The following is a 26,796-nucleotide window of genomic DNA, read 5'->3' on the forward strand; positions in this document are numbered from 1 at the left end:
GACACATGTACCCCAATTTCATCGCAGCACTGTTTATAATAGCCAGGACATGGAAACAACCTAGATGTCCATCAGCAGATGCATGGATAAGAAAGCTGTGGTACATATACACAATGGAGTATTACTCAGCCGTTAAAAAGAATTCGTTTGAATCAGTTCTGATGAGATGGATGAAACTGGAGCCGATTATACAGAGTGAAGTAAGCCAGAAAGAAAAACACCAATACAGTATACTAACACATATATATGGAATTTAGAAAGATGGCAATGATGACCCTGTATGCAAGACAGCAAAAAAGACACAGATGTGTATAATGGACTTTTGGACTCAGAGGGAAGGGGAGAGGGTGGGATGATTTGGGAGAATGGCATTCTAACATGTATACTATCATGTAAGAATCGAATCGCCAGTCTATGTGTGACGCAGGATACAGCATGCTTGGGGCTGGTGCATGGGGATGACCCAGAGAGATGTTATGGGGAGGGAGGTGGGAGGGGGGGTTCATGTTTGGGAACGCATGTAAGAATTAAAGATTTTAAAATTTAAAAAAAAGAAAAGAAAAGAAAGCGAAGTCGCTCAGTCATGTCCAACTCTTTGCGACCCCATGGACTGTAGCCTACCAGGCTCCTCCATCCATGGGATTCTCCAGGCTAGAGTACTGGAGTGGGGTGCCATGGCCTATTTGAAGCTGTAGATGATGTTATCTTCCTTCCCCCAAAAATGTGTTTTGCCTCTTGCAGGCAGTTTGGAGAGGAGTAAACCACTTTACAATCAAGGACTAAGCCAATGTGAATCTGGGCCATAGTCCTTGTGAGGGCTGCTCTACTTCTATTTCATCCTTGTCTGAAGGAATAGATTGTTAGAAGTCCCAGTTGAAATGGTGGGGGTATTTTTCAGAATCCATTGTACCTCACTTCTTTGGTAGGTCTCTGCTACCTTCAAACACTTTTTCCATATATTTTCTAGTTGTTTTTAGTGGGAGGGTTGGTGTACAATCAGCTAGTCTACCATCACTGAAAGTGGAAGTCTCCCTCATGGCATATCAACTGAAAAACATTATGAGTTGGATGATAAAAATTGAGTGGGGGAAAAAAGCTAAAAAGGAACAAGAATATTCTGGAAGATACTATTGCTTGGTGAGAGACAACATTAGGTGGGTTACTCTGCTCCCCTTCTCCCCTTCTCATATACATAATTTGGATTTAAGGCTTTTAGAATGTAAATAGAGAGTCTGAACACATTTGTGAGGAAACAATACACTAAAGCCAACAATTACATGTTCTGAAATTAAAGTTTCATGTTCAAAGGCAAATTTCATTTTTTAACTCTTTATTTTATATTGGAGTATAGTTGATTAGGGTCTTCCCTGGTAGCTCAGCTGGTAAAGAATCCACCTGCAATGCAGGAGACCCTGGTTCGATTCCTGGGTCAGGAAGATCTCCTGGAGAAGGGATGGGCTACCCACTGCAGTATTCTTGGGCTTCCTTGGTGGCTCAGATGGTAAAGAATCCACCTGCAACTTGGGAAACCTGGGTTAGGAGGAGGGCATGGCAACCCACTCCAGTATTCTTATCTGGAGAATCCCAGGGATAAGAAGCCTGGCAGGCTACAGTCTATGGGGTCGCAAAGAGGTGGACTAGACTAACTGACTAAGCACAGCACAGCACATAGTTGATTAACCATGTTGTGGGTTTCAGGTGTACACCAGAGTGATTCAGTGATTCACATACATTTATCTTATTTTTCCAATTCAACAACTACAAAAAACCTCAAATAGCCAAATTTCATTTTAAAATGAGTAAATAAGTGAAATGAACAAATACTACAAAAGAGATTTAAAAGACTGCTAACATTAGCTACATAAGTCAGATCAAGTTCTAAAGTAAGATGTATGTCCCAAATGAAAACAAATGACTGCAATACAAATCATATACACAGCATAAACAAGACAACTCAAAACTTCCTCAACTAGGAAGCCTTTCCAGAAGATTCTGAAGGGTCAGAAACTGGATCATTAGGCTTACAAGATCATATACTTAAGTGGCATCCACTGGTAAAACCAGTTTGCAGTTTAGAAACAATTTACCCCCTTTTGCTTAAAGAAAAAAAAAAAGGTCAATGTGTTCTAACAGAGGAATGCCTTCTAGAATTCATATTTCCCATCACTGTTTCTTTTTTTTTTTTAATTTAGCTTGTTAGCAGAATTATTTTTGGCCTGAAAAAAATAGAACCACCACTTTACTAGGTAGCTAAGTGACTGAGTTAAATCTACTTGAAACATACAGGTTGGGAGATACCAAAACTACCATTCAAGGAAACATAATCTTGAAGGTGATTTTAAGGTTGAAAAGAGGCTGTACAAAGACTCAAATAAAATCAAGGGAACAAAGTCATATTTCTTTAGCAACTTCCTATATCATTTGACCTCTGAGAAATCTTACACCTGTTCAGGGATTGAATTTAAAATCTAATTCACATGTTCACGAAGCTTTCTCTGAAAGGAGGTTCATCAAAAGGTTCATCACCAGGGGCTTCCCTGGTGGCTCAGTGCTAAAAGAATCCGCCTGTCATTGCAGGAGACACAGTGTTCGATCCCTGATCCAGAAAGATCCCACATGCCTTGGGGCAACTAAGCTTGTGAGCCACAACTACTGAGTCTGTGCTCTAGAGCTGGGAAGCACAACTGCTGAAGCCCACGAGCCCTAGAGCCTGTGCTCTGCCACAGGAGAAGCCACAGCAATAAGGAGCTCAAGTACCGCAGCTAGACAAAAACCCTCGCAGTAACAAAGACCCGGCATAGCCAAAATTAAATGATTCATTTCTTTAAAACAGTAAAAAGAGAAGTTGATCTATCTGATCACTCTCTATGATGTATGTATGGTGTATCTATCTATACACACACACACACACATGCATATGTATATGGAAAACTGAAAACAACAAAAAATAAGTGAAAATACAAATCGATTTGACTTTATAGAAGATTGTTTCCGTAACGGAAAAAATTCAAGAAGCAGTAAATGAAAAAGGGAAGTTCCAAATATTACAATGTGACCCAATTTTACTCAGGAAAAATGCAAAATGATGAGAGCAGAATATGTGTGATTGTTATTTTCTCATTTATGCTTCTCTGCGTTTTCCAGATTTTCAGTCCAACACAATGCCAAGAGCTATTTCATGTTTATAAATTTCAAGGCCCGTGAGAATTGCCTGTACTGATAAATAATGTATTTCCACACAGAAACAAAATGATGCCACGGACAAAGGACTGGACTTTGAGGGAGAAGACTTGTGTTCAAGTCCCAGCTTCACGGCTCACTCCTCCGAGTCATTCAGACAAGTCACAGCACCTCTGGGAATTTCGGTTCTCTCATCTAATTAAAGATGGAGATACTCATCCCCAGCTTGTCTCCCTCCCTTAATTAGTGCAAATATCAAATGCAAAAAGTTCACGAAAGCCTTCTGCCAAGAGGAAAGTGAGGTTCAGCAAAAGGAGTAATGGTAACTATTAAAGCTGCTTGTAAAGTTTTTTTAATGGATCTGACTCAAGTTTATAAAATTTTAAGACTGTATTTTGCATCAGGAAAAAAAAAAAATCCATCATCACCACCACACATGTTCCCTCAGGTGGGACAAATGTGGGATCCTGACAAAGCACCAAAGCAGGAGTGTTGGACAGGTAGGTAGTATCTACCCATAGGGAGAAAAAAACAAAATGTTTTCACAAGTCACTAGTGAAGAAACAGCTGTCCCAGGTCCCCAGTGGTACATTATCAACAGTTACATGAGGCAGAAAAAACAAGGGAAGGATACTGTGGGAGATACAGCCACATGTGAAGAATAGGAGAATTTTTTTTCAGATGATAACACACTCCTCTCTCTTCCAAATCCACCAAAGAAAGAGTATTGGTCGGCAACCTCTAAGACTTTGTCCAAACACTGGAGGAAAACTAAACGCTTGAATTTTCATCTCATTTTTTAAAAAATTTTCTTTTCTCTACTCTGACCACAATGCCACCAGTTACTTATAATGTGATCTTGGAGGTCACTCCATATTGCTGATATCAGTTTCCTTATCTATAAAATGGGCCGGTACCATTCTGAGGCCACAAATGCCAGAGTTACATAAAAAGGACACAAATGAACTCGGGCTCAGGCGATTGCAACGTTGGTCTTGTCACTATCTGTGACCCTGACCAGGCCCCCTCCCCTTTCTGATCCTCAGATTGCCAAGGACTTGTTAGGAGTCCTGTGCCCCCAGCTCCAGCCACAGTTCAAGCTCTGCACATCCACTGATCTCCCAGACTGGGCTATTTCTAGCTAGCATCATCTGTGCTAGGATAGCGACCCTGTCTGACAAGCTGACCTTGTACAGACAGTGCTGCCAGCCTTCCTGGCAGTGATACAACTGGGCTGTTCTTGTAGTTACAAAAATACAGACTTATGTCAAACTGTCCATGGGCTCTTATTCTCCAATAAGACTCTTCGTGGTCAAAACTAGAAATTTGTGAATTCCAAGTCTTCTTCCCACGTCTCCTCCAACTTCTTCCCAGACTGACCATGTAACTTTGTTTAAACTACCCTGAACATTTGTTTCCAGACTTTCACTCTGTAAGTCTCCCAGGATGAACAATCCAGGATACATAAATCTTTGTCCATTTTTTTAAAGACTCTGTTTCTCAGAGTGAAATTACTGGGTTAAAAGGTACAGAGCATTTTAAGGCTCTTGATACATATTACACCAAATTGTCTTCTGGAAAAGAAGTATCAGTTGATATTTCTGCCAGCAATGGGTGAGCTTTCATGACAATCTTTTTTTTAAATTTGGCATTATGAGCAGTTAAAACAACAAGTCACTTCCTTTACATTTTAATTTGTATTTTTAAGGTAAGTAATGAGGATGAACATTTCATTTCAAGTGTATGAGTCTGTTTTAGTGACTTATCTGTTCATGACCTTTTCAGATATTTTAACTTGCTAAAAATTCATCAAAGAAAAATCTGTAATTTCTTCCACAGCTGAAAAGGATGGGACAGTTAATTCCAGACAAAAGTTAAAACTGTGAAATTAATGTGAAATGAACATTTTAGCCAAATATTGTTAACACACACATTGTTTATAGAAATTAAAGCATATATACTCTTATTTTTGTGAAATGTTTTCTTGACTTAAAGCAGTTTTAAGAAAAACTGATCTTCTTCTCTACTTCGCCATACTAAATATGTCTTATGAAAAACGGTATCTTTTCTTTAGATGTGACACTCTTTAAATGAAATAAAATTCAAAAGCAAAAAAATAAAACTGAACACTTCAAAGTTGGTTGGGATCTGCACTTTGCAAAGCTAAACAACAGCTATAAAATAAAAACTTCTTTAAATATTCATTTCCCTTTGGGGCCTGGCAAATGGGAATTTAGTTCCAGCTAACTGCACACATTCACTCTTGCAATTCAAGAAAGTTCTTTCCAGAACTTTAAGATATGCTACGAGGAGACTTCATGCTCTTCTTTCAGCTCCAAAGAAAGTGATGACAGACGTGACTCTACAATCCAGCCAGCAGACTGGATTTAATTCTCTGCAGATAAGCAGCACATGTTCAACTATCGATGCCCAAGGATTCAGAAACCTTCATCTTTACAGATTTCATCTGGAGGGGACTGAGACTCAGATTCACCCATTCAAAACTCATCGTGTACAATCGAGGTAAACTCTAATTTTCAGTTGGCAAAATATTGTCATTTTCTAGAGAATAAGACTCCACAGGCCCCAGGCAATAAGAAGTAATGATAGAGAGAGAGAACCACACACAGACATCCAAAGACCACAGCCTGAGTAGACTCAGGTGTTGACAAAACTGACTGGGAAAAGAGAAAAAAAAGTGGAGGCATTTGAGGGCTTGATCCTAAAATTTGTTGAAAAATGAAAAGTGGCATCAGAAAATGAATTTTAACAGTAGTTCAGTGAAAGGTACTTGAGCTAAAAGAAATGAAACACAGCCTCAAAAAATGAACAACTTTCTATTACAAGTGTATGTTTCTGAATGATAAGACTGAAGAGTTGCCCTATCGAATGCTGAATAAAATAAACTCCCTCCCTCTCACACCCATGACCTACCTAAAGAATTTCTAATGAAAATGATAGAAACCTTCAAAACAGACAAGTTAAGAATTTTTGGATGGTATCCAGAAGTCTATCTAATAAAATGTATCACAGATATTATTTAAAGAAACTAAGCATTTTGACCTGAGATGATACTTTGGGGAATACTTTGGGAAAAATCACAGTTTAGAGAGATGGGAATACCAGACCGCCTGAGCTGCCTCTTGAGAGATCTGTATGCAGGTCAAGAAGCAACAGTTAGAACTGGACATGGAACAACAGACTGGTTCCAATTCGGGAAAGGAGTACGTCAAGGCTGTATATTTTCACCCAGCTTATTTAACTTCTATGCAGAGGACAGCATGTGAAATGCCAGGCTGGATGAAGCACAAGCTAGAATCAAGATTGCCGGGAGAAATATCAATAACCTCAGATATGCAGATGACACCACCCTTATGGCAGGAAGTGAAGAAGAACTAAAAAGCCTCTTGATGAAGTGAAAGAGGAGAGTGAAAAAGTTGGCTTAAAACAACATTCAGAAAACGAAGATCATGGCATCCGGTCCCATCACTTCGTGGCAAATAGATGAGGAAACAATGGAAACAGAGACAGACTTTATTTTGGGGGGCTCCAAAATCACTGCAGATGGTGATTGCAGCCATGAAATTAAAAGACGCTTGCTCCTTGGAAGAAAAGCTATGACCAACCTAGACAGCATATTCAAAAGCAGAGACATTACTTTGCCAACAAAGGTCCATCTAGTCAAAGCTATGGTTTTTCCAGTAATCATGTACGGATGTGAGAGCTGGACTATAAAGAAAGCTAAGCACTGAAGAATTGATGCTTTTGAACTGTGGTGTTGGAGAAGACTCTTGAGAGTCCCTTGGACTGCAAGGAGATCCAACCAGTCCATCCTAAAGGACTGATGGTGAAGCTGAAACTCCAATACTTTGGCCACCTGATGCAAAGAACTGACTCATTGGAAAAGACTGATGCTGGGAGAGATCGACGGGAGGAGGAGAAGGGGATGACAGAGGATGAGACAGTTGGATGGCATCACTGACTCAACGGACATAAGTTTGGGTAAATTCCGGGAGCTGGTGATGGACAGGGAGGCCTGGAGTGCTGCAGTCCATGGGCACAACTCGCAGAGTCAGACACAACTGTGCAACTGGACTGAACTGAACTGATACGTTGAGTGGGGAGGGGATTTTATAATGTACCTTTTCACAGGAAAAGTTTTGTAATAAGATGCTTTTTTTTATTAAATAGGGGGAACTGCTGCTGCTAAGCCACTTCAGTCGTGTCCGACTGTGTGTGACTCCATAGACGGTAGCCCACCAGGCTCCCCCATCCCCGGGATTCTCCAGGCAAGAACACTGGAGTGGGTTGCCATTTCCTTCTCCAATGCATGAAAGTGAAAAGTGAAAGGCAAGTCGCTCAGTCGTGTCCAACTCTTCATGACCCCATGGACTGCAGCCTACCAGGCTCCTCCATCCATGGGATTTTCCAGGCAAGAGTACTGGAGTGGGGTGCCATCGCCTTCTCCAAAGTAGGGGGAACAGAAAACATTAAATCCAAATCCTTAATATGAACTTCCAGCCTATAAAGGACACCTCACCAGGTAACTGTATGTTTAGAACCATGCACCTCCTTCCCTCGCCAGCCACTTGCTGAAATCTACACATGAAGCCTTCCTCTTACCTGATGGAGGCCCATGAGGGTCAAGATGTAACTGTGAGATGAGAAACTCACGTTCCCACTGTGTTTGGGGAGGGGTGCAGGTGGAAGACAGCGAGGTGGAGGCCTCCGGCCTCAGGGAAGAGGAGAAGAAAGGTGCTCTAACGGCCTCTCTGTGCCCTCCGGCTTTGCCTCCCTCTGATGTAGAGGCTGAAATCCCCTGCTAGTCATCCTCCCCTGTTGAACGATGCTCTTTGAGTTAAGACACCTGCGACCAAACCAGGGTAAAATGTCGATTCAACATCACCAAGCAGCACTGCGGAAGCAGCCCTATTTAGGATTTCTGGAGGGAAGAGGCTTTGCGGAGAAGGTGGGAGCCCAAGGCTCTGGTCTCCTGCAGAGGCCGGGAGGGGATGATAAAGGAAGACCAAACTGGGAGAATGAATAGCCAGCTTGGTTCATACTGCGGGAACAGCAGGAAAGGCGGCAGAGAGGCTAGGGCAGCAGAGCGAGAAGGACAGGAAATTCTGAACCAGAGAAAGCCCCCAACAGGGAGAGGGGGAGGGCAGAGGATGCTGGAGGGTTGCATGGTGTCTCGGTGGCCTGGGCTAAAGGAAAGCCAGGGTGATGCCAGTGAGAATGGAGAACCAACCCCAAGGGAACATCTAAAACCTGGGACAGGGCACTGAGACATTCAGGTGGGCACACAAGCTAGGACACCTCTACACTCTTTTTTTAAGGACAAAAGACCATCTTTTTATTTCTCTTTTCAGTTCAAAAGGTAATTAAACATTTAGGTCCTGTTCAGACCAATATTTGGGAATCTCCACTATCAAGAGGCTTTCACCCCCTACATTAAAAAGAAAAAGCAAAAAAAGAAAAAGCACTCCAGGTGCAAACAACAAAGCAAATTATAATCCACAGTCCTAAAACTTTCCCTTTCCTTTCAAAGGACCCTTTGAAAATGCTTTTGCTTGTGGGAGGAAAAAAACAAGTAGAGGGAGGAAGTGTTGTGACTGTCTAGGTGTTTCAAAAAGAGGCAATCTGCAAGTATCTCCCTATAGCAGAGATCTCCTTCTTGAGTCTTAAGTACACTTTATTCTTCCCTGCCATTAACTGTGCGGCCCTGGCAAGATGGCTGGCTTCTGTGAGCCTCAGTTCTCTCATCTGTAAAATGGAAGAATAAACCTACTCCCATGGGGTTTCTGTAAAGACACGACAGAGTTTGCACAGTGCCTGAAACACAGTCCACACCCCAAAACACAAATTCCTCTCCCCAGTTCTAAGGAGTAACATTCAGAACTATTACAGCCTCCTTCATGTGAAGCTTCTCCAAGAGTGAGAAGAGCTCTCCAAAACAGTTTTTTACCTACTGACTAATAAACATTCCTTGGAAAGAGAAGCAGGCGGGTCTCGGAGATACAGCTGGGCACAGGTTCTGAGAGGCACAGGGAAAAAGGAATGCCTCTTGGTTGGTAGTGAGCACTTTCCAATATTCCAAACCACATTCCTTTCAGCAAGAGTGAATGCTAGCAAGTGGCTTACAAAAAGAAAAAGCACCACTAGAAATGTTGTCTTTAAAACAATTTTAATGAAAACCATACTCAACACATTCAAACAGCTCTTATTGTGTTTCATACACAACTTACTCTCTTCCGGTCGCCCCGTTGTGTGACGCCGTTTCCCCGCTCAGGTCTTTCCATGTCTTGAATGACTTTCTTTCCCTGCTTGCCCCTGGCTGCCACTGCTCACCTGTCTTTCAGGTTACAGAGAGGCAGACCCTGGCACCACCAGAGGCGAGGGCAGGGGTCCATCCATGGCAATTCATTACACCATTCTCCACACTTTGGAGTATATGAAAATCTCTACAATAAAACTTTTCAAAAGTCACTCTTTAATAGGGTAAGTGAAAGAAAAACACAGAGGGTCACCCCAGGTTCACCAATTCCACCTGTCCGTGAACCTGAACTGCAGCTCAGCCCCTAGCAAATATGCAGCACTGCCCGCTGTCTCCAGGATGCGTCCTTGCTAATCCTTGGCCTGTCCTACAGGTCACTCTGAAGTTTCCTGTATTAAACATATACCGTGACTGCTTACTGTCACCGAGTGTGAATACTGTCTAAATGCGTTTCACTTGCTTTGAGACTTGCAAGAAGGAAGCATTAAATGAAGAGGCTGCACTGTCTCACGAGCGCCCACTAGTGTTAACAACATGAAGTCACTCTCAGAGCTCTGTGGGTCAATGCTGCATGCATGCCAAGCCACTTGTCGCGTCTGACTCTGCGACCCCATGGGATGTAGCCTGTCAGGCTCCTCTGTCCATGGGGCCAATAGGTTTGAGAAAATCTGCAGCAGAGTTGGTGTTTTAAAGCAGGAAAATAAAATATCAGGGAGAAAAGAAGGCAGAATTTAGGAAGGAAAACGTGTTTTTTCGATCCTTATACCAAAAAGAGCTTAGAGAATCAGGGCACATAGAAGTTATTCTAAGGTGCTTTCCAAGAGCCCCACTGACCTGCATGAAGACAGACTCGTGAGCATTACCACCCCCACCCCTAGCCCCACCCCAACTGGCTCCACAATTCCTGCGTCCTCCCCAGTCACCTGCACCTCTAGGCCTGCACACCTGCAGACACCTGGTGTCCCTGGAGGACGCTCAGCCCTCCCGGCATCGCTGAGAGACAAGAAACCTGGCCAAGTACAGCCCAGGGAGGACTGCAAGTGGCACAAAGACGTGGGTCTTCCATGAATCTGAGTGCTCATGATAAAAAGAGCAACAGTAGTGATAATTAGCTAATCTTCTGAGTGCTTACTAAAGCCCAGAACCGCTATACTCTCTTTACTCATATTTTCATTTAAGCTTCACAGCTGTGAGGTTGAGGAATTTCATGGAAGAGGAAACTGACCACAAACACTTTGCCAAGACCTTAGGAGAAAACGATCTTGTGTGGGTCCCACAGCTACGAGGTAGAGAGCTTGGACTCAACGGCAGGTGGGCACCTGCACTCTTTAACATACTGTGAAGATTCTGGTAAGCTCACTTTAGAGGTGAAATACCAGAAAAAGACTGATACCTGTTGGAAGTCTTATAGAAATAGCAAGGAGACAAGTCAACTGACGGTCTATCTGGTGCTTTGCAGGGAGATGGACAAGAGCAGAAATGCCATGTCAGCACCTCAGCTTGTTGTTCAGTCGCTCAGCCATGTGACTCTTTGTGACCCCTACGAACTGCAGCACGCCAGGCTTCCTGTCCTTCACCATCTCCCAGAGCTTACTCAAACTCATGTTCATGGAGTCGGTGATGTCTTCCAACCATCTTATCCTCTGTTGTCCCCTTTTCCTCCTGCCTTCAATCTTTCCCAGCATCAGAGTCTTCTCTAATGAATTGGCTCTTCGCATCAGGTGGCCAAAGTATTGAAGCCTCAGCTTCAGTATCAGTTCTTCCAATGAACATTCAGGACTGATTTCCTTTAGGATTGACTGGTTTGGTCTCCTTGCAGTCCAAGGGACTCTCAAGCGTCTTCTTCAACACCACAGCTCAAAAGCATCAATTCTTTGGCGTTCACCCTTCTTTATGGTCCAACTCACATTCATACATGACTACTGGAAAAACCATAGCTTTGACTAGACAAACACTTTGTCAGCAAAGCAATGTCTCTTATTTATAATATGCTGCCTAGGTTTGTCATAACTCGTAATGGAACTAAATTCTATCAACTAGCCTTAGAGGACCTGCCCTGGGGAACTATTAATAACTCATACTAACCAGTGCCAAATTATTGTCACAATGAGAACCATTAACTTGGAGTAAAATCAGAGCATTCAGTGTCTGCAGCTCAAAGCACCCTCTTCCCAGACGGGAAGATCTACATGGGAAATAAGTCACCACGAGAATGCTGTTCAGTGAAATGAGGCTCAACACTTAAGGAAGTTAGATGCCTCAAGTCAACAACCTGAAACAATGGGAAAATAAATACCAAAATCAACGACTCTGGAATTTCCAGGACGGTCCTCATCTCCAGCACTCTATTTACAGTGCTGGGAGTCGCCATGTTGCACAGAGGATCACCCTCGCCAGGACAGCGCTGTCTACACTTTATGTCCTCATTTTCAAGGGTCTATGTAAAGCACACCTTTCCAGTAACACAATCAAGACTAACCTCAAAAATCAATATAACCTGTCAAGTTTTCTTTTATCAATACTATAGCCACACTCTGGCTTTGAGAAACATCTGGATATGGTGAAATCACAAAACACACAGGCCCATCAGACTTGGAAGATAACTTTCCTTTCACTACGGCCACGTTAACAAACCAGACCTAGGTTGTCCTTATCAGTTTTACAACTCTTTGACCTTCAATTTCAGACACTGACGCTTTTTAACTTTAGTCCCAAACTCTGCATATGAAACAACTTCAGAATCACTAGAGACCTGACGTCCCTCATTGGAAGAAAATGAGAGCATCAACCCAGAAATGGCAACCCACTCCAGTGTTCTTGCCTGGAGAATCCCAGTAACGGCGGGGCTTGGTGGGCTGCTGTCTATGGGGTCGCACAGAGTCGGACACGACTGAAGCGACTTAGCAGTAGCAGGAGGGTCCTAGGAGAGGACGAGCCGCTGGGGAAAAGGAAGAGGTCAAGCTTTACTCAACAGCTATACTCTCATCTGAAATGTTTAAATGGGGAGCTTTCCTGGTGGTCCAGGGCTTAAAAATTCACCTTTGCAGTGCAGGAACCCAGGTTCGATCCCTGGCCTGGGAAGATTCCACGTGCCTCAGGGCAACTAAGCCCGTGGGCCGCAACCACTGAAGCCTGAGCACCTAGAGCCCATGCTCTGCAACAAAAGAAGTCACAACAATGAGAAGCCCTTGCACCGCAACCAGAGAAAGCCCAAGAGCGGCAACAAACGCCCGTGCAGACAAAAATAATAAATATGTTAAAAAGAAAGCAAAATTAAAGAAAATATGTAATTTGTAAAGGGTTTGGTCTGAACAGTCATTCTAAGGTCTCTTATTTAATTCTACTTCTGATTTTTTTAATTGTTTTATTCAACAAATATTTGGGACGTGCCTCACTTTGTGACAAGACTGTGCTAGGCAGGGTGGTTAAAACTGTCAACAATATGCTAATAAAGAGACTCTGCCCTCAGACCTACTTACTGTTTTGACTTTAGGTTTGTTTTTTTAAGAAACTGAAGAGGGATATAAATACATGCCCGCCAAATTCTACTTTATATCTTCTGAAGTGTTAAAGTCACAAGATTCCTAAAACTGCTCTGGTGTATGTTTCTACTATGGACACTAGTTCAAGCGTTTCTCCTCTGCTCAATGTTCAGAAAACATAGGTTGAATAATACAGACAAAACCAGCTTAAGTTGAAAAATCAAACTGGATTTTATTAAAATATACATAAATAACTCTTATTTATTTCATCAGTTGGGGAAGTTAGGAGGAAATTAAGTGAAAAGTAATAGCACTGGTGTCGAGAAATGAAGGCCAAAAGGGAGTGGGTGGAACCATACTCCAGCCCACATCTGCCACCAGCAGCCTGAGAAAGGCATTTAGTGTCGTGTCCTTGGATGCAGAATAAGGTGGTTGGAACATATGCTGTCTGGGGTCAGCTGCAGTTCAAAAACTCTACTGTCCTAATTCTATTATTAGGAGCAAATGCTATAGTTAGACATTAACCATAGAGCAGATGCTCACAATGAAAAGTAAATGAACACTGAACTCAAAGGAATACTTTTAAGGAAGACAAGAAAATTACAGAAGTTTTCTGCTTCAGAAAAATGCACTGATGTTACTGTTTTATTCACACTAATATCTATACACAAAAAATGTGTATCATATGTGGCCTTCAAAAAATTCTATGTTCCATGAGAGCTATGTAAACAGTGTCAAACGTTCCTACTGCATAACAAAAGCAGATCAGCATTCCCATGGAGTATTAGGAAAATATTCAGATGATCTGAAGTTACAGTAAAACAAAGTAAAACATCACAGAACAGTCTTTTCATGAAGTAGAGCTACAGTCTAGAAGTTCATACTTTCCAATACTTTGGTATGAGTGAAATTAATACAAGGCAAAAAAAAACCAAAACCCAAAAAGATTCTACTGTGGTTCTCATATTAACTGCAACTTCAGCAATAAGGCGATTGCACAGCTACCATGGGTGACAAAATGGAGAAACTTCTTGCTTGCTACCCGCTACCAGCGGAAGCGGCACTGGGAGAGCGTTCACAGGACTTCCGTGAAGTGGAGAGCATCTCACTTCCTCTCCCCACTCTCCTCCCAGTAACAGCCTGGAGGGCTCCAAGACCACAGCAGAGCTTGGAACAGAAGTGATTTTGATTACTTCCGCTTAACAAATACAAATAACCCTGCATTAAAGCAGCCCGAACTATAATTCACATTTTAAAAGTTGAACATAAATTTTTAAAAAACTGTATTATTATAGTTTCTTGAGAAGTCTGTAGAACATACTACATTAATTTTAAAATGCAAGTTTAATAGACTACTGACAACAGTTTTTTAGGGAAAATAAACAACCGTTTGCATGCAACAAATATTCTTCATTGATATCACATATTACTTTGACAACTGTACAATTAAACTGATCTGAGGAGTTTTAAACTGCATCATTTTAAACCTTTCTTTTTCTCATCTACACAGTCCAAATGTGGTACTGATTTTTCTCACTGTCTTTTTGTTCTGCATGTTTTCTTTAAAATGAACCCCTACATCTGAGAATGAGAGCACAGGAACTGTCGATGAATCACTTTTCTGTCGGCCATCCCAGGAGCGGACTGGGAATGTCCTCTGAGGATTTTCTCGGCACTGTAATTTAGACTGCAAGCTTCTGTAAAGACAAGAGTCTAGAAAAGAAAAAAAGAGTCCTTGGTCATCTTTACAAACTTACAGATGTAACCCGAAAACTCACTGTCATTCCTTTCTAAAACAAAAGAACACACGGTCAAGCGACAGCAAACACTGCAGACTGCCTGGAAGAACGTGGCCCGGGAACACCAAGTCCTCAGACAGGCCTTCTGGAGGGACAGGAGGGCATCAGGGAGTGCTCAGTGAGGTCAACCAGCGTCATGGTCTTCGTAACAAAATGAGTACAAAAAATAAAAAACGAAACACAGAGTGAGTTATCTGTCAGGTTAATCTGAGGCTTTTTAAAGAGCGATTCTAAAGTTAAAGGACAGAAAAAAAATTCAGCAAGACTGTCGATGCTTGAATGCACCACGTATAGAAGGACTGTTAAGATTTTAAACTATTTTATAGTGTCAGTATACTGTTAGGAACTAAGCTCTTGCCTAAGTTTTACAATCATGTATAAGAAGAAATAAAACAAGCACAGTGAACAAATCATGTGTAAGGTGAAAGGGTCTTAATTTTTCACAGCAGGTGATGCTGTCACAGTCCTAGAACTGCTATGGTTTGGATTTTGTTTGTTCTGCTTTGTTTTGTGCAGAAAGAATGTCAGGAGAATTTAAATCATTTCAAAATTCATTTGGAATAATAGCCAAGACTATGTTAGCCTAAGAAACTGGACTACCAGATATTAAAAACTTTCACTGAATCTAAGACAGCATCAATTGTAAGATGCAACATTGTTTTATGCATCATGCAAAGAAAATATGCCCAGGGTGGGGAGTCTAAAAGGCATAGAGACCCTCACAAAAAGTGGGGATGTCAAATCCCAAACAGCCTCAAGGAGGGGTATAAAAATATAATAATAAAAATAATAATGCTTCCTCCAGAAAGAAAGCAAAGATGCTGCAGACCACTTCTCTGACAACAGGAAGGAGGGCAAATTCCCTGATATTGACCTGGTGCCTCCACCCCCACCAGCCTGCAGATTTCATGACCTGCGTGCACACTATCAGCACAGGCCAAGAAAATCTCAAGCAGAGAAGTTAGTTTCTAAGACTCAGGCTAACAGTGCCCCCCAGTGACTGGTAGAAGAAAACTCAAACCCTCTCAAGGAGAACTCAACTTTCATTAAGGCAACAGCTGCTTTTTAAGATGCATTCTAAATGTAAAGATGCTGAAATGCAAAAAAATATGTAACTTGAAATCAGTAAAATATGGTAGACGGATAAATAAGTCAATAGAAAAGATGTCAGAAAACTTAGAAAACAAATACTGGGTGTATGAATTTAAAAAAAGTCAACAGCACATGATAAAATCATCAAACCAACAACAAAAAGGTACATTATTCAATATATGGCACAGGCAGAAAGATTAAATATTTAAGAAAAAAGTTAAATTCGTCTCTATACCATATCTTTCAAAACTATAAAGTCAGGTGAAAAAACAAAACCATATAAAAACTAAAAGAAAATAAATGTAATTATCTAAATAATATTAAAAGACTGGCCTGCACATTTTTAAAACATGCTTCCTGACCCTACCCCCTCAAAATAAAAGGGTGTATTTATTTACTAGAAGGCAAATGCCAAACTCAAAAAAAAAAAAAAGAAACTGTAATGACAAAATGTTAATTTAACTATCAAAACTATAAATCAGTAAGAAGCAAAACTATCATACCTCCCACCTCCAGAAAAAAGCATAAAGGTCAAAAACAGGCAATTGACAAAAGAAGAAATGGCCAGTAAAAACACTAAACACGCTTAATTTCACTAGTAACAGAAATGCAGAATGAAACACTGATGTAACCACCTCTGGGCTTCCCAGGTGGCACCAGCAGTAAAGAGCCTGCCTGCCAATGAAGGAGACAGAGGAGACCCAGGTTTGATCCATGGGCGGGGAAGATCTCCTGGAGGAGGGCATGGCACCCTACTCCAGTATTTCTGCCTGGAGAGTACCATGAACAGAGGAGACTAGAGGGCTACAGTCCATAGGACTGCAAAGAGTCGGACATGAATGAAGTGACTTAGCATGTATGCATAACAATTTCTAGCTATCAAATTAGTAAAACTTTAAAAAACAGTAATAACCAATATGGACAAGGGTAGAAAAAAACTAGCACTTATATTGACAGTAGCTATGAAACTTCTGCAACCCTTCTGAAATATAACTTCCCAATAAATACAGATCAAAAATCTTTTTAAAATGTGACAACTCTTAGATTTAACAATGCTTCTTCTGGGAATTTAGGCCAAGCAAACAGTCAGAGATGCACAAAAAGTACATACAACTACATGTTAAGAATTATTTATAATAAAAATTGGAACATCATTAAACATGCAACAATGGTAGATTAATTAAGGATTTTAATAAAAAGAACTATGAATGAAATACAACTATTAAATATAATGTATCTCTGAAGCACTGTTCATACTAGTAAACCTATATGCCCAACAGTAAGGAATGGTTAAAACAAATTGTGGTGTAACAATCAATGAAATACGACACAATCACTAAAAAGAATGAGGCAGCTCTTCTGTTCTGATATATATTCTGTCTGTCTGAGATGATCTTCTTTCCCCAGATATCCACCTGGCTCAGTTGCTCCAGTGACATTCTATCATTTGGGATGTCCCCTGCCATTTTATATACAACAGCAACTTGTTCCCATCTCAAAGGTATTCCCTCTCCCCCTTATCCTGCTGCTCTATTTTTAACCATCTGACTCACTTCCATTGTTTATTTACTGTCTGTCCTCCCCTAGAGGAAGGAAGATCCTTGAGGGCAGAGACTGGGTAGTCCAATGCTGTGACCCTCAGGGCCTAGGCACTTCGCAGGTAAGTAAGGTGCTCAACAAATGATGGATAGATGCTGGGTGTGTGGGTGGGTGGGTGGATGAATGGATAGGTGGGTGGATGCGGGAAAATCACAAAGATACAAAGGTGAGAAGAGTGGGTAAAGTTGGCGGTGGTCAGAGCGGAGTTCTCTGGCTTCTCTCCGAAGTGTGTGAGAGTAGGATCACGGTCAAGGGCTGTGGGAAACGTGAAACGTGAGGAGAGAAAGGAGCAAAGTAACAGTCACCTCAGGGTGTGGGGAAGGGGACTGACTAGCACAAGTGTGGCAGAGCTATACTGCAGGCTTGACTGCCCGCTAGGTGTTTGGTCATAGATTTGAAGCACATACGGTTAGCACAACTGCCTGACCTTTCTCTGGCCATGTGCTGCTACTCAGGTGAGGTTCAGAGTAAGAGACAACTGGGCTTCCTAGGATTAAGGTTTTGCCAGGTGACTAAGAGAGGACGAGAAAGACATAGGACTCCCCTGGTGGTCCAGGAGTTAAGACTCTCCTCCCAACAAAGGGGGCCCAGCTTTGCTCCCTGGTCGAGAACTAAGATCCTACATGCTGCAGGGTGCAGCCAAAAAAAGCCTCAGAATGAAGCCTTCAGAATTTATACACAAAATAAAGATAAACTCACACAGTGAAGCTGAAGTCCAATCAATGCTGGGGCTGTTCTGGACTAATGTTCATTGTTCGATAAATTTCTTTAAGTAATAACAGAGCAGTATCTTCTGATTCCCTATTAAAAAGAAAAGCACATTTACTTAAGAGATAATGATAAATTAACCTCTATGCATAAAAGTGGAAAGGCAGCTTTGGTTCTATTCAACTCTACCTAAGGAGGGCAAATGAAAACAAAGTTGTGTAATCTCAGGGCTATTCTTAAAAAATGGATAAAGACTGATCAGCAACAAAACAGCTGTGCTGCCGTTCTTCTTGGTGACACAGGATATATAAAAGGATGGCATTCAAAGTCCCTACCATTCCCACTCTGAAAGGCATCCCAGCAATATGTGCCAGTACCAAAGGACTTTGGTCAAACGCAGGTGACACGCTGCCATCTTGTGGATAACTAAGCTAATGGGGGAAAATACTGACTTTGAATATAAGGGTGTTCAAATTAATATTCCGTAACATGCTAATTCAGCAAGACTCTCACAGAACTGCAGTATATGCTGGCACCTAAAGGCCACATGAACACTATCAAAGGTGAAAATACTTACCAATAGCATAAGTGACTCTGAAGAGCGAAAAGATATTCATTAAAACTCTCTATTGGCTTTTCTTGAAGAACATAGTCAATTCGACGGCCTCCGTTCAACATTCCAACCTTTCCTAAGTAGTCCTCATCCTTGGAAAAATCTGGACTTTCAACAATCTTTTCTGCTAGAATTCAAACCATTTCAATATCAAAGTCAATCACTTAATCATTATCCTTTGACTTTAGCTGACTTTCTGGGCTCAAGAGAAAATTGCTTGACACACGCAGCAGCCTGGGGAGCTACCAGGCTCACTTCCCATTCCTCCAAAGAGCCAGGGGGAGAGGGGCTGGCTGCCGGGGAGAGAGGAGAGAGAGCCAACCAGCTGACAGGAGTTTTGAAGAAAAGGGGTGAGAGAGCATTGTAGAGAGAAAGGAAATAGAATTAGAACCTGAAAGAATCAAAAACATCACGGCACAACGACTTGACATTGCACGTATAGTCTACAGTGACACAGTCAGACAGAACCAGGAGAGCTTTTCTCACAGGGGGTCATTCAGATGCCTGAATACCAACTTAGTTCTCAACTCCGACATTCCATTCTGGCCTTATGAATCTCAACAAAATTTAAAGCCTGTACAGTAAAACCTGGGCTTCCCAGGGGGCTCAGTGGTAAAGAATCTTCATGCCAGTGTAGGAGATGCAGGAGAAGCAGGCTCAATCCCTGGATCAGGAAGATCCCCTGGAGGAGGAAATGGCAACCCACCCTAGTATTCTTGCCTGGAGAATCCCACAGACAGGAGCCTGATGGGCTACAGTCCATGGGGTTGCAAAGAGTTGGACATGACTTGGCAACTAAACAGCAGCAAAGTAAAACCTGCAACTATCAGCCCCAAACCTAGTTTAAAAAGAAAGGATGACATGGGTTTTGAAGTACAGTTTGTACAAACAGATTTTCCTTTATAGGAAGAGCCTCTACATTTCAACAAAAAGGACTATAATGGAAAAGCATCATCAAATAATTCATGTGTTGGTTCACAAATAATTTTTGCACTGGAAAATGCCTTAAATGTCAAATTTACCTTCAACTACTTGCTTTTCTTCTTCTTCTTTGATCTGATTGGCTACCTTCTCCAATTCTTCTTGCAACTGAGTTGAAGAGGTATGAGCACGGGCAAACTCGTTTAATGTCTGCCAAGCACTTTTCAGAGAGCTAATGAAACCCTGCTTCAAATCAGATCCCATACGAGAGAGACTTTCTTTCAACTCTAAAGAGATTAAGACGACATAACAAGTTATTAGTTACTGGGTAAAATTCTGCACCACAAAAGTTAAAACACAAGTTACACTATTCTCAGACTGGATAAGACCTCTTACTCTTCTCTTAAATGTCAAATACATGGGAGTTTCTCAGCCAAGAACACTCAACATGTTAAAATGTTCTGTGAAAATAAATAAAGAAATAAAATGTTCTGTGGAGTCTTACTCTATCATTTTTTTAATGACTAAACTTGATCCAGCCTAAACCTATATATTTCCTCTCTTCCAAAAAAAAAAAAAACAATCAGAATGCAAATACCACAAAAAGGTATAAGCACATTTATGGGCCTTTTTTTAAAAGTCAAAAAACGGGCCCACAAGACTAAAAAGATGACTGTTCTTCTAATATGCATTGGCGAATGGTTTTGAGAATTTGAGATTCTGATATAATCACCATTTAAACTCCTAACTTAAAAATGAAGAAACTACTGCCCCTTTACTTTTTCTACTTGTGTCTAATAAATCATATTTTAATTCAAAATCTTAAGAATATCAAAGTATCAAATTTCTCATTTTAACTTCAAAAGTTAATTACATTTGAAAAGCATGATGCAAGCTTAAAGAAAAAAAAAAGAACAAAAATTTTAAGAGGGCATGATCACTTCTCCTTCTTTTAAACCTATGAATAAGAATAATACACCATTAATAGGCATAAAAGAAACCTAAACCCTACTTGGAATTATTATCAATCCATTTTGTTCAATAAAATTTATTTAAAAGAAAAAGTTTATTTATAGTTACCAAGGAAAAAACAGCTCACTTGACTGAGCGTCAAATTTATTTCTTGATGGTTTGGTCTTTAGTTCAAAAACAACTATGCTTCCCAATTCCAAAAACTTTTACCAAATTTTATCAAAATGTATGCATCTCATTTTATCACCAACTTCCCCCATTCCTCATTATATCAACAACTGTATCAATTATATCAACAAATATCAAATATTATCAAGAAGAAATCATCAAGAAGAAACTCTTATAACTTTACAGCTCCTCCAAATATTTAGTAAACAGGTTCTGAACATAGTAGGCACTTAAATAAGACCTTAGTGTTAAAATGCTCATAACTTATTACAAATGACAGGAAGAACCCAAATCATTAAATGACAGGTCACAAAATGACAGGAAGGAAATTAGTTTTATTAGCATCTTCTCTTTACCTAAATGAAGTCTTTTTCTGCCTTTGTGATGTGGAATGAGAACTGCCTTCAGGTCTAAATCTGGTACAATCATAGGTTCTAATCGATATGCCACTGGATCAAGCTATAAACAGAAGAATTAGAAATTTATGAAAAGCTGTTTTGAGTTATGTATCTTAGTTAAGTGAGAAAACAGATAACTAGCAAACCAGAGATTTTTATTTTTTTTCACACCTTATTCAAATACTGGTAATTATAAGACGACTTTTCAGTTTGTGGAGAAAATTACTTTGCAAACAAAACAAAAGAATCATTTCCTTGAACAAAGGCTTTCTGGTAGAAAATTTTATTGCAAAGTATCAGACTGTATTTTTTAGGTCAGAGGGCTGAGCTGTACAAAATCAAAATCAGTTTTAATTCCCAAGAAATACGAATCTGACACTCTATCAGGCTAAAGAGGACTAGTGCTTTGTCTTCTTCAAAGCAGAAGTAAATGCAAGTCACTCACTGGGTGATAAATATTGAAGAATCCTTTGCAGGTAGGAAGCCTGTAGTTTTCATCTATCCTATCCACTCCTCGAATAGTGAGAAACATACCAATTGGAGATCCCAAGGCAAAGAAAATCTCTGGTTCAAAGTCTAAGGAGCTGTAAACAACAGAAACCTAGGAAGAATCAGAAAACAATGAAAGATAGTCACTTCAATGTCATGAAACACAAATATCAAAGGTTCAACTAAAACTTCACTTAATTAAAAGCACCCCAATACAGACAATGCTCTGTAACGTATAGCTTACGACACTAATGATCGCTGTAACGGACAGCTGCTGCTAGCACAGAAGAACCAAAAAATTTCCCTCTGAAATCTTTACCCACAATTATATCCTCTAACTAGACTTTCACTTATTGTATAAAGCATAAAATATACAGTGTACAGAAGTATCATCTCTATGTTAGTTATAAATGTGGTCAAAACTGCAGACTCGAGAATCAAACTGCCTGGGTTTGAGCCCTGACTCCACTCCTTACTGTGTGTCTTCAGGCAAGTTCCTCAATCTCTCTTGCCTCCACTTCAGTTTCCTCATCTATAAAATGGGAATCATAACAATGCCAAACTCATAATGTGGTTGAGAAACCACACTTAATAATCAAATCCACATAAGGTGCTTAGCATATTTTAAGCATCCAATGACTGTGACTTCTATTATAACTACCATCCTCATTCATTAGGCATGTTTCTCTCCATTAGAAAAATGATTTATCCCCAAAGAGCTCCTGTGTGGGGGAAGCTCACATGTAGCCTTTCAGCTCACAGAGAACTGTTAGCATAAGAGAAAGCACCCACATTCGGACAGCTCTCTGTAGTTTACAAAGCTCTTTTGTTTGATGCTCAGTGACAGAACTTCTGCCTCCATCATTTCAGTATCCTGAGAATGAAGAACAAGGAATGGCATAATCAAGGGCATGACAGAGGTCCACTGAGAGCAGAGGGCATGGCAGGAACCCTCATGCCCACGTATCAGACGAAGACAGTGAAACCCAAGTAGGTGACGGCAGTTACTCAGGAGCACACGGTGAGGGGCAGAATGACGTCTAATCCCAAATTCAAAGCTTTCTACTAACTAGGCTGCCCTTCTAACAAAGTCTAGACTTCACATCCCCTGGTTTGCCCCTAAATTTGCAAATTCAATAGTTTCTGCTACTGATGGGGACCACAAAGGAGGTGCTTTCAAGATTATGCATCTTCCCTCAGTTTCAGAAAAAAAATAAGGTTAAAAAAATTATAAACTGGAAAAAATATTCACATGAAGGGGCCAACATCTCTAATATATAAAGAATTCTTTAGTACCAGTAAAGAGAAAAGCAGCCCAACAGAAAAATAGGTATACTAGTACATCACTGAAAAAAAGCATAAAAAACAGATGACAAAACATCTAACTTCTCTAGCGCTCAAAGAAATACAGTGAGATACAGTTAGCACAGAAATGGTCTGGACCTAACAGAAGCAGAAGATATTAAGAAGAGGTGGCAAGAATACACGGAAGAACTGTACAAAAAAGATCTTCACGACCCAGATAATCATGATGATGTGATCACTAATCTAGAGCCAGACATCTTGGAATGTGAAGTAAAGTGGGCCTTAGAAAGCATCACTACGAACAAAGCTAGCAGAGGTGATGGAATTCCAGTTGAGCTCCTTCAAATCCTGAAAGATGATGCTGTGAAAGTGCTGCACTCAATTTGCCAGCAAATTTGGAAAACTCAGCAGTGGCCACAGGACTGGAAAAGGTCAGTTTTCATTCCAATCCCAAAGAAAGGCAATGCCACAGAATGCTCAAACTACCGCACAATTGCACTCATCTCATATGCTAGTAAAGTAATGCTCAAAATTCTCCAAGCCAGGCTTCAGCAATACGTGAACCGTGAACTCCCTGATGTTCAAGCTGGTTTTAGAAAAGGCAGAGGAATGAGAGGTCAAATTGCCAACATCCGCTGGATCATGGAAAAAGTAAGAGAGTTCCAGAAAAACATCGATTTCTGCTTTATTGACTATGCCAAAGCCTTTGACTGTGTGGATCACAATAAACTGTGGAAAATTCTGACAGAGATAGGAATACCAGACCACCTAACCTGCCTCTTGAGAAATCTGTATGCAGGTCAGGAAGCAACAGTTAGAACTGGACATGGAACAACAGACTGGTTCCAAATAGGAAAAGGAGTACATCAAGGCTTTATATTGTCACCCTGCTTATTTAACTTATGTGCAGAGTACATCATGAGAAACGCTGGACTGGAAGAAACACAAGCTGGAATCAAGACTGTGGGGAGAAATATCAATAACCTCAGATATGCAGATGACACCACCCTTATGGCAGAAAGTGAAGAGGAGCTAAAAAGCCTCTTGATGAAAGTGAAAGAGGAGAGCGAAAAAGTTGGCTTAAAGCTCAACATTCGGAAAACGAAGATCATGGCATCTGGTCCCATCACTTCATGGCAAACAGATGGGGAAACAGTGGATACAGTGTCAGACTTTATTTTGGGGGGCTCCCAAATCACTGCAGATGGTGATTGCAGCCATGAAATTAAAAGACGCTTACTCCTTGGAAGAAAAGTTATGACCAACCTAGATAATATATTCAAAAGCAGAGACGTTACTTTGTCGACTAAGGTCCGTCTAGTCAAGGCTATGGTTTTTCCTATGGTCATGTATGGATGTGAAAGTTGGACTGTGAAGAAGGCTGAGCACCGAAGAATTGATGTGTTTTAACTGTGGTGGTGGAGAAGACTCTTGAGAGTCCCTTGGACTGCAAGGAGATCCAACCAGTCCATTCTGAAGGAGATCAGCCCTGGGATTTCTTTGGAAGGAATGATGCTAAAGCTGAAACTCCAGTACTTTGGCCACCTCATGCGAAGAGTTGACTCATTGGAAAAGACTCTGATGCTGGGAGGGATTGGGGGCAGGAGGAGAAGGGGATGACCGAGGATGAGATGGCTGGATGGCATCACAGACTCGATGGATGTGAGCCTGAGTGAACTCTGGGAGTTGGTGATGAACAGGGAGGTCTGGCGTGCTGCAATTCATGGGGTCACAAAGAGTCGGACACAACTGAGCGACTGAACTGAACAGTTAGCACAGATATAAATAAAATACTAAAACAAAAATTAAAACCTCCTATTTGCATGTGAAAAAATTATTTCTTTAGAAGAAGTTATAAAAGTAAGAATATGACATTTTTAAACAAGAATGATTGATAGTACTAGCAAGGGAGAGGAGAGAGAGGCAGAGAAGCTGCCAGTGGGAGTACAAACTTTCCAGGGGCAAGTAGCAATAACTATTAACATTCTTGTGTTCACGGCTTTTGGCCCAGCTATAAATACTTCCAGTTATATAACTGCAAGAAAGAATAAAAAATGTTCACAGAAAATTGGTTTAAAACTGTTTATCACTGGATTGCTTAATAGAGTGAAAAACTGCCTACAGGTCCAATATTATGGATTGAATGTGTTCCCCCCAAAGAGAACTGTACCAGTACCTCAGGCTTTCTTTGGAAACAGAATCATTACAGCATTAAGGTGGGCCCTAAATCCAGTGACTGATGTCATTATGAAAAGGAGAAACCTGGACACAGAGACAAGGAAGTGACATGAACACAAAGGGAGTTGGCCACATGAAAGTGGAAGACTGGGGAGGGGGGCTGAAGCACGCTTAAACCAAAGGATGCTAACCAGTGCTGGCAAACCATCAGAAGGGCAAGAGGCAGGAAAGGGCGCCCCTACGGGGCTTCAGAGCGGAGCTAGGCCCTGCTGACACCTGAGTCATGGGCTTCCAGCCTCCAGAACTGTGCAACAGTAAGTTTACGGTGATTAAGACCACCCAGCTTGTGATAGTTTGTTATGGCCGCCTATTTAAAAAATGGGCTTTGTGTTGGATAATTCTCCCCCACTGTAGGCTAATGTTTAAGTGTTCTGAGCATATTTAATGTTTAATGTTCTGATGCTGGGCAGGTTAAGTGAAGTCGCTCAGTCATGTCCAACTCTTTGCTACCCCATGGACTGTAGCCTATTAGGCTCCTCTGTCCTTTGGATTTTCCAGGCAATAGTACTGGAGTGGATTGCCATTTCCTTCTCCAGCAGATCTTCCCGACCCAGGGATCGAACCCAGGTCTCCCACATTGTAGACAGACGCTTTACCGTCTGAGCCACCCAGGAAACAGGTTAGGTGCATTTAATGCATTTTTTACTTTGGGTATTTTCAGGTTATAATGGGTTAATCAGGACGTAACCCCATCATAAGTCAAGGGAGACCTGTATAATGTTCTAGCATTTTCCATTTTTATTAAAACAGATATGTAAATATATGCTCAAGAGTCCAGAAGGCCTTGTTCAAACTGCTTATGGTAATTAGTCATGGTTAAGGAGATTATGAGATTTTTTTTTCCCCCTCATCTTCTCCTTAATCAGTGCTTTCTGGCTTTCTAGCATGAATGAAGCATACTGTGGATTACCACAACAACCCTCTGGGTAATAAAGGAGATGGCATGTGACCTGGACTGGGCCAATCAAACCATGCCCCACTCCCCAGGCAATAAGAATTGGTCCAGAATGGACTTGAGACTCAAGTCAGGTCAAATAAAATCCTTCCTTAAAAGTTTCTTAACTGGACCTATTAAGTAGATTCCTTTACCTCTATGGTGATGAAGCTATGAAGAGGGGAGTCCAGACCACCAACACCCACAATTCCACGTTCACAGATGCCAACACTTCCAAGGAGAAGCAGGCAGTGAGAGTGTCCTGGTGATGGGCAGGGCCTGTTTCCACAAACCTACACTTCAGCCTTCATGTGCAGCTAAGAAAGTATCTGTCCTTTCTTATTTCCTAGAGTCTGTTCAAGTTTGCTCATGTTTTAAGAAGACATTTTTGGGGACTTTCCTGGTGGCTCAGATGGTAAAGAACCCACCTGCAATGCGGGAGACCTGGGTTGGGAAGATCCCCTGGAGAAGGGAACAGCTACCTACTCCAGGTCTCTGGCCTGGAGAATTCCATGGACAGAGGAGCCTGGCAGGCAACAGTCCATGGGGCCGAGAGAGGTCAGACACAACTGAGCAACTTTCACTTCACTTTGCAAGGATCCTTTGTTAAGGATCCACTTT

The 26,796-nt window shown here is 41.2% G+C and overlaps 1 protein-coding gene across 2 annotated transcripts in view; it reads right to left on the bottom strand.

The window, feature by feature from the left end:
• Window positions 13,147-26,796, bottom strand: part of SEC23IP (SEC23 interacting protein) — a 39,253-nt gene continuing 25,603 nt past the window's right edge. The window contains exons 14-19 of one of the 2 annotated variants that reach the window (XM_013975271.2): window positions 21,655-21,810; window positions 21,168-21,270; window positions 19,773-19,958; window positions 18,715-18,874; window positions 18,129-18,230; window positions 13,147-14,652 (exon numbers count right to left, since the gene is read on the bottom strand). In XM_013975271.2, the coding sequence (XP_013830725.2) occupies window positions 18,149-18,230; window positions 18,715-18,874; window positions 19,773-19,958; window positions 21,168-21,270; window positions 21,655-21,810 (687 nt within the window). In that variant the 3' untranslated portion in view covers window positions 13,147-14,652; window positions 18,129-18,148. Of the gene's footprint in view, window positions 14,653-18,128; window positions 18,231-18,714; window positions 18,878-19,772; window positions 19,959-21,167; window positions 21,271-21,654; window positions 21,811-26,796 lie in introns of both variants that reach the window. The other variant, XM_005698546.3, reaches the window with a different exon arrangement.

This window comes from Capra hircus, chromosome 26 (assembly GCF_001704415.2).
Source record: "Capra hircus breed San Clemente chromosome 26, ASM170441v1, whole genome shotgun sequence".
Lineage (NCBI taxonomy): Eukaryota > Metazoa > Chordata > Mammalia > Artiodactyla > Bovidae > Capra > Capra hircus.